The following is a 9,129-nucleotide window of genomic DNA, read 5'->3' as shown; positions in this document are numbered from 1 at the left end:
CCGTACCAGGTACCGTGCCAGCCAGTGGGTTTACGGGGATGAGCCAAACAGGCAGTGGAAGGCGCCCACCTCGCGGGTTTGGAATAATCTGTATAAAGCCTCTGGTAGTGTTCGGCATATACCTGTCATTTAGTATATGAGAGCTATCATCGTCGGTTCCTTCTAGTCCATTTGTCTTGATACAAGTCTCATCTGCAGTAGTTATTTTCCACTTTGGATTCAGCCTGTGTGGGTCTTCTTTCCCTAAATGGGCCATAAAGTCCTTTATGCAGGGATTAAGACAGATTTGTCTTTTGTATTCCCCACAGCACTCAGCCCAATACCCGGCTCACTGTGCTCAGTAAAAAGTGACTGAAGGAGCGCTTGCAAGCATTGTTTGGCACTTCTGAACACGAAAGAAAATACGAAATGATTCTCAACTCGCTGGCCAGGTTAAGTAAGACAGGTCTAACGTGTGCCTGGTACAGGCTGCAGCATCCTAGGAGGGCTGACCACGCATTTCTCAGGTGTTCTCATCCCTACAGAGAATCATAATCACAGCAAGGCCTGACAGCCACTTCCTTTGGAAGCTGATTTTGAGAACGTGATCCAGAGAATAAAACTCGCCTTGACTGAATCCATAAAATAACAGGACAGTTACTCCAGCCTAGAAGCTCACACACACAGTTTCCACAATGATCAAGAATAAGCTCAAGCAACGCCTCCGCTGAATTCTAACTCTCCCAGTAAGAAACCATCTCTTGATGTTGATAGCCTAATACTGCCTATCCCAATTGTTAAGTATCTGTACATCCGTCTCCTGGACAACCCTGAGCTCCTGCAAAGCAGGAACTGTTTTATTCATCCAGTCCCCAGGGCCTGGCCCTTAAGTGGTGATTTAGTAAGTCCTACCTATTGGAAAAGAATTTGAACCCAAAACAAGTTCTTTCCAGTTCAGTTTAACTATGGTCTTACCAAGTAGAAATGACTTCAAATCTGAGCATCACTTGCAATTCCTTTGTCCATAAACTGTCACAAGTTTTGCAGCTAGTATTGCTACCTTATAAACCTGATTTTGGTGGCTATATTTTATACCCTGGTATTTATGGAATTTAAAATGTCTGACCTCAAATGACATAACTATCAACTCCTTATTAATTGTTGCCCCATTGACAAAATAGCAAATCTTTCTAGCTCACTTTCATCTTGCAAATTCAGTGTTTTGGAAACTTAGCTAGTTCCTAGGGTGGATAAAACCACTTCTGCAATAAAACCATTCACTCAAGGTCAAAGTCCTCTTTTTACTACACCTCATAAAATTAAAGAGAATGGGTAGATGTAAAATGTAGTGTAATGGGATCTAATAATAATTGGTGTTTTCTGTAAAAGCTTTTTCATTTACAAGATGACCACACTGAATCAACCCTTAGCTCTCTGCCCACAATTGATTTGTTATGGGATTTCCTGCTTTGCCTTTAACTGACACATTTTCTTGGGGATGTTTCTTATGAATAGGCACTACAGAACTAGAAGGACCTTTTGATGCAGGTCAAAGGACAAGGTATTGCCATTGCCCTCTAATGTGCAGCCCAGTATCTCAGAAAGGATTGTGGGGAACAAGGCATCTCCAGGCCAACAATATATTTGGCACTTCTTCTGAAATCCAAGAGTGGGTAAACACACACACAAAACAGTACCACAGTATGAAAACTCAATAGAGATCCTCCATGTGTGGAAAGGTACCTTGCCCTGTGATATACATACTAGCCCCAATTCATTATATTTGTCACATTTGAAATTAGTTGTCTAACTTCTGTCTTCCCTGCTTTGTCTTAGCATCCTGCACCTTCAGTACTGCTTATCACAAGTACCATTAACTATCTTTTTATTGTATTAGGCCCAAGGTCATTGTACTGGTTTGAATCTTTGTGGACCCCAGAAAATCATGTTCTTAAGTTAACCCATTCCTGTAAACACATTGTATATGAGAGCTTTTGATTAGATTCAGTTCAAGGACCCTTTTGATTAGATCACTTCAGTTAAGAGCCTTTGATTAGATTGCGAGACCCAGGGTGGGTCTTAATCCTTTATTGGAGTCCTATGTAAACTGAGGAGAAAAGAAAGGAAAAGGGCCATTTTATCCTGCCATGTAAGAGAGGACTCCACTATCAACTACTGCCACACAGAGAGAAACCACAGACAGAGCAGCCCAAAGCAGAAGTAACCATGGACCAGAGAATTGAGAGACAAATTATCTGCCATTATGCCCTGCCATATACCTGATCACCCACAGCTGAACTCCAAGAGAAAGCACCTTGAGATGACACTGCTATGTGCCTTATTGCCCGCAGCTGCAACTGGAGAGAAAGCATCTCTTGATGATGCCTTGGACATTTGCACAGCCGTTGAACTATAAGCTTCTACCCTAATAAATCCCTATTGTAAAAGCCAATCCATTTCTGGTATTTTGCACTGACAGCCTTTAGCAAACAAAAACCATCATCGTGTCTTTTATTCACTCCTTATAACCCAGTGCCTAGGAGAGGTAGTGTCTGCAATTTCAAAGGTATTCTGTATTTTTTGAAAGGACAGATGACTGTGCTAACCAATTAAATCAGTTGAACCTAATTATATGCATTAGGCAAATAAGAATACACTGAGATTGTGTGTGTGTGTGTATGGGGGGGGCAATAGTACTTTACAGTGTAAAATAACCCAAATCACTCTTACTTTTTTCAAAAGGATTTCCTATCTTGCCACCAATGTTAATACACACTTGCCAGAAACAAGTGGCCTTGTTTGTATATTGCCTAAACCATCTCTAAAGGAAAGAGCTGGGAGTCCTATAGCGCATAATTTATTCCTCCTACAAGCCTCCCTTGTCATACTTTTACTTCATATCCCTAATACCATTTCCATTGAATTCTGTTCCTGCCTATTTTACACAGATAGATATTTTTATTTTCTACTTCCTCATAAGTTCTTCCTGACAGAACACCTTCTCTGTCTCCCAAAGTTGCTTAAAAGTAGGCACTCAATAAATGCTGGAGGAACTAATTCATTTATTCCCCATTCCAATTCACCTTCCAGATAAGAGCTGTTAAATTTCAACATTTTGTGAGTGTAAGAGGTTGAGTGAACTATAATCCCATTCTTCTTGAACACTTCTGATGAAGTAAATGACAAATACCATAATATAAGAAAATGGTTTTTATTCCTAATTTTTAGTTCCCGGACAGTTTACAAATACACTTTTATTCTAATACAGCTTTGCAACTAGCAAAGCAGTTGAACTAACACCCATAAATACAGGTGGGGAGACAACATCCACTAATGTTTCTCTACATAAACTATTCTTTCACTGTCATTTTGTTTAAACAACTGTAAATAGACTACATAATATAGGTGGGCAAAAAGGCAATTAAGTGAATCTCTTGAAACACTAAATGTATAATAAACAGTGCATATTATCAACATTTACATGATTCACATCAAAATGATGACATCCTAAAATGTATTCCTTTTAAAGGATAGATATATCAATAAAATATTACATATCTTTTAATACTCTGGTACAATACTTCTTCATATACTGCAGGAAAAGGAAAGGTAGGTCTAGTCATCAGCTTGATAAAGGATCCTTTTTCATTAGCTTTTATTAATAAAAGAATCACAATTAGGTCATAAATAAACAGGCAAATTATTAATTACATGTTTTGAGGTTTAAAATGAAAACTTGTAAGAATTAGTTTTGATATAAAGCAAAGTTACACAACATATTAAAACCAATTTTTTTATATTTTTGCCTTATGTGAACTGCCCAAGGTGAAAAAGGAACAAACTTTTTAGTGATGGAAGATACAATAAACTATATTTGGGGACTTATTTTTCAGGAGGAAGAGGGAAAAATATTTCCAAAAAAAAAATAACAAAGGAATTACACATCCTAATAAAAGGTATCTTGAAATCAAGGAAGCCATGTGCTTGCTATATAAAACTTTATTCTCCTGACGACATACAGAAAGCAAAAACCGCAACCGGTTTGTACTAATTCTACTGTTTTCCCTTATGATTAATAATCTACAAGAAAACACTTCACAACTGCATCCCTTTCCCCTTCCCCTGAACTAGAAATAACCCAGGATGTTAAACTAGTTCTTAAAATTCCCCGTAAAATAACCCCTAAGAATAATCTTAACAGTTTTCTTGGCTGTACAAAGGCAAGTGGACTCTGTATGAATGCAGAGGCACCAAGATACTCACACATTTATTTTCTCATTCCCATTAGCCATATTTGAAGTCACTGATTTCAGTGGGAGAGATGACCATAATTTTCAAGAGGGCCACAAACTGGATATGAGGTGTCTTTTTATTCTCTTTTAAAAACAAATAAGATACTGAAGTTTGTCTCTCTTTTTTTTAATCCCAATACCACATGCCAGATTGTTTCTTCACCAAATACTCAGCCAGCTGTGGGACATTGTGCAAATGTAGTATACCAACAACCCAGAAGTACTCCCTGGCTGCACACTGCATTTCTGTATCTATGACACCTATTTTCCTGGTAACCTGATGGACTTATCACTGACTTCTCTGGCTCTGGGCCCCTTTACTGCCTCATAAACCACCTCCTTGGAACTTTCATTTCCATGATTTTTCAGAATCCTCTCCTGGAGCCACCCCTCTCTCATCTTCACAGCCCCTCTGCCTAATCCCATCCCCTGAAAAATCACCTCATCTGACTTGCAATGACCTTTTACCAAACATACCTGACAAACCTTCGCAAACTGGGGATTATAACAAATCCTGTCTGGACAAAAGTTTACATAACAACATGATAGTTTACTTAATTAGTGGAGGGAAATCTAAATTAAATCAATGTCCTGTAACAAACAAAGCTAGTGAAGATCAGGCATTTGATTTCCAAGTGTAGAAACAACTGATCTTGAGCTACAGGCAGAGACATTAATATAGCAGATATATTTGTACAATCAAACCCTTCTATGCTGGTGAAAGACTTTGCCCCCAAAGTCTAGAGTCCAAACTTTACCATAAAAATCAAGGCAAATGGAGAACTCCTCGATGTGAACATGTAATAAAAAGAACAGGATTTCATAAGATCCTTGTTGCAAACACTGAACTGGAATCTCAATGACAGCAGTCATTTACATTCTCCTAAGCAGGTAACTACTTTCAGGCCACACCTGTGTTCCAAAGCAATTCTAAGTTCAATGGATATTGGTGGGGTGGGGGTGGAAAGGAAAGAAGAGATCAATGCACATTTTGTCCATGAAAACGGTGGCCGTGGCTCTGCCCAAACTCCCTCAGGGGCTGGACCTAGTCCCTCCTTTGAGGAGTCAAAGCAAGAAGAATCTGAGTAAGTAGACATGAATTAAGGGCAAAGTTGCCATAGCATTTTATTATCTTTACAAAGACAACCGATAATACTTTAATTGAAATACACTCACTGAATGATGATTCAACACACAGGGCAAAGAGAGATGTCTTGGGGAAAGGCACTTAAGGTAGAACGTTAGCAGATATTACTGCTTGGTTAAAATAAAAATGAGCTACTGCTAGTTGAAAGTTAGCAGCCTTGTAAGGACTGCTCCTTTTCACTCCAGCCGACTGCAAATCAGTGGCATCAAGAAGCCATCACATTCACTCTCTCTACAGATGCACGGCAATGGGGCAGTTCTACTGTCAAATACTCTGTCTCCTAACACATTCATCCTTATGAGACCAGTTTTCCCAAGTGAAGGTGCAGAAAATACGGTCAGAGCTGGCAGAACTGGTTCAGGAAGCTTCTTAAAAGCCCTCTATTTCTCAGACTGACTTGCGGCTTACACCAGCTTAAGCAACTTGAGCTTCCCAAACCCAAAGGAGCAGCTTCTATTCCTGCTACCCACAGTTGTTTTCCCACGGCACTGGTGGTGGCCACCTGGTCCACTGGTGGCCCCTAGTGAACCATGCCTCTCAATACTCATGCCCTTGTGGTGCGGAGTGCCCTCTGGTACCTGAGCGGGGCCTGCGACTCGCGTTCATCAGTAGAATGCAGTAAAAGTGATGTTGTGCCAGTTCTGGGCCTAAGTCCTAAGAGGGCCTGGCCACTTCTGCTTTTGTGCTCTGGGGTGCTCTGAGCTGCCACGTAAGAGGCCCAGCCACCTTGCCGGATAGGCCACATGGAGAAGGAGAGACCCTAAGGACCACATGCAGAGAGGGACAAACCTCGCCATCCCAGTGCCACAGTCAACCTGCCCATTCCATGAGTGACCAAAAGCAAGACTAGCAGAGGAACAAAGAGCTCAGCTGAGCCCAGCCCAGCCTGAAGAACAGTGAGCAAGATAAGAGATGTTGTTTGAAGCCACTGCGTTTTGGGGTGGTTTGCCAGCAACAACTGATAACCAAAGTACTAGTCATCCATAGATGCCTTTTTTCTAAATATAAGACAATTACTCCACTGCAAAGAAAATGTGACAAACGTTTTCCCACCACAACCTTTTCAGTCAAAAGGCTAAGTGGTAATTGGTCATCTGCTAAGAAGAAAAAACACCTCTTATCCTAACTCATCAGTTTCCATGATTTTTTACAATGCTTCTGATGGTCTTGGGGCACTAGCTTAATTACCATTTAGCTAAAAAAAACAGGCTATCAAAATGAATTATCCACTGCTGGATAAGTGATGGTAAATGAAATTGTTCCCACTTCTACAGATGTTGTTACTTAATTTTCCAAAATCATTTCTTTTCTTGCAAGTGCCCTATCATCCCCTACAAAGAGAAAAAAACTTTAATTTATTTAAGTTATAAAAAGAAAAACAAAACAAAACAAAACAAATGCTGATAATTAGAATTTGAGTTACCATCATCTGCAAAATATAGAGGACAATTTAACTGCTCCCTCAATTTAAAACAAAGTTCTATAAAATACAGCGTTGTCTACATTGTAGAGATGATTTCTTCTTATCTGAGAAAATGAGTAACTAGAAATCAGGTATTGTTGAGTTAGTATACAGTGGTCTTTAAAGGGTTTCAAATTTCACTTATCAGAAGGTAGTCAATCACAACTCAAACCTTCTAAATTCAAATTCATTCTTCACATAAACTTTCTTGCATCTTTTCTTGATCTTTTTAGGGGCAGGGTGAAAGTCCAAATCTGGGGAAGAAATAAGTTAGAATTTTTAAAGAACATGATCTAAAAGCTTGGCAAAGCATTAAACTATTTTGCATATTTTTGGTCATAACCTACAAAATTGTGCAGGACAGAGTGTAAACTATAGTCTGTGGTTAGAAATGCTTCAATATGTGCTCATTAATTGTAACAAACGTATCACACTAATGAAGGATGTTGTTAATGTGGGAAGGTGCGGGAGGAGGAGGGGATGGGGCATATGGGAATCCCCTAAATTTTTTATGTCACATTTAATGTAATCTAAAGCTTCTTTAAAAATAAAAATAAAAATAAAAAAACTATTTTACAATAGATTTAAAGCTTTTAAATATACTATCTATTAAAATAGGAATATACTAAAACTATGAATTTCTAAGTCATTAAAACATCTGCCATGTATATGGGTCACTGTCTAATAAAGGGGACTGACAGGGAGAAACTGTATAGGGAGATCCATTCCCAGAAGAATCTGGAAGAGCAATGGGCTTGATCCGCAGGAGGCCCAGGGAGCCCAGCACCCGTGCCACGCAGCCCGTCAGAGGTCAGTGGGGATGAGAACTCGGGTCTCCTGCCTCCCAACCATCCAGATCATCCCCCAGCACAGCCTGGGTTAACGAACTCTAATAAAAATGGCAGGGACGGTGGTATCTGCTTTTATTTTTAAAAATTATTCTTCTCTATTTTTTATTTTCACAAGCATTCCCCCATTCCTCCTCCCCCAGTAACCTCTAACCTGCTTTCTACATCTGTGACTTTGCTATCTTAGATCTCTTATGATATCTTAGAAGTGACGCCATACAATATTTTGTCCTTATGTGCCTTGCTTAGTGCACTGAGCATAATGTTTTCAAGGTTCTTCCATGTTGTAGCAGGTCTCAGAACCTTTTTCTTTTTTATGGCAAAACCGTAACACATTCTGTTCATCCATTCATCTGCTATGGGACACTTGGGTTGTTTCTACCTTTTGGCTATTGTGAATAAAGTCGCCCTAAACAATGGTGCATAATTATCTTCTTGTGACCCTGTGTTCACTGTCTTTGAGCAGATACCAGAAGTGGGGTTGCTAGGTCATATGGTAGACATTTGCTCTTCATCGCCAATGAACCAATTCTCTGCAATAAGCACTCATCTTGCCCCTTACAAAATTAATTCTGCATCCGATTTTAATGCTTAAGGAATCCTAAAATAAATCCAGCTTGGAAAAGGACATATAGGGAGAGGGAAAAGGAGGCTGGTGGGTAAAACTTAATTATGGTACACTTTGCTCTCTCACTCAAAAATTATCTGCCTGCTTAAAAATGATGGTATCAATTTACCAATAGAACACTTAGCATTTCAATACCTATTTCTCTGCTGAAGTTTTGGCAGGTCTTCTCATCTGAAACTTTTCTGCTGCTGCATCAGCCCCACATTTTCATAGACTCTAGCATTATCTTCTCTCATTCTGAAAAGAAAGGAAAAAAGAAGACATTTACAAAACCTGGACCATGTTGTTTAAACTTGCATGCTTATAAAGCACATACTACATTCTTTGGAGACCAGAAATGGTTCACAGTTCCTATTGTGAACTAACAGCCTAGGAAGGAAGGGCTATGGAACATAAACATATAACAATGTAATTGAAGCTAAAGGTTAAATAAGAGCCTCAAGCCACTGTGCTCTCTGGGGTTTGGAAGAAAGCGAATTGCTTTCCAGATTAACAGAGCCAGGGAGACCTATAGGATGAGCATGTGAGCTGTGCTTTGAAGGATGATGGGACATGTACAAATAGAATGAAATGGTATGAATTTCAAGTAGAGGGATCGGAACAGGCAGAAGTTTCCAGAAGGTAACTGGGAGGTGCAGTCAGTCAGGTGGTGACTACAGATCCATGAGGTGGCAACGCAGGCTACACCGAGGAGAATGGTGAACACGAAGCTCCTGGTGGTTTAGGGTCCCAGGATGGAGGCCCAATGCTCCAAGAGACTGGAGTGAGAGGAG

General features: G+C 39.8%; 1 protein-coding gene across 2 annotated transcripts in view; it reads right to left on the bottom strand.

Moving 5' to 3' along the window:
* Nucleotides 1–3,176: 3,176 nt before the first annotated feature.
* Nucleotides 3,177–9,129, bottom strand: part of PTPN11 (protein tyrosine phosphatase non-receptor type 11) — a 123,470-nt gene continuing 117,517 nt past the window's right edge. For both annotated transcript variants that reach the window (XM_004448177.4, XM_012528101.4), the window contains exons 15-16: nucleotides 8,492–8,593; nucleotides 3,177–7,134 (exon numbers count right to left, since the gene is read on the bottom strand). In XM_004448177.4, the coding sequence (XP_004448234.1) occupies nucleotides 8,524–8,593 (70 nt within the window). In that variant the 3' untranslated portion in view covers nucleotides 3,177–7,134; nucleotides 8,492–8,523. The remainder of the gene's footprint in view (nucleotides 7,135–8,491; nucleotides 8,594–9,129) is intronic.

The sequence above is a fragment of the Dasypus novemcinctus genome, chromosome 19 (assembly GCF_030445035.2).
Source record: "Dasypus novemcinctus isolate mDasNov1 chromosome 19, mDasNov1.1.hap2, whole genome shotgun sequence".
Taxonomy (NCBI): domain Eukaryota; kingdom Metazoa; phylum Chordata; class Mammalia; order Cingulata; family Dasypodidae; genus Dasypus; species Dasypus novemcinctus.
The sequence above is the reverse complement of the archived record's forward strand: the minus strand, read 5'-3'. Positions and strand labels throughout refer to the sequence as shown.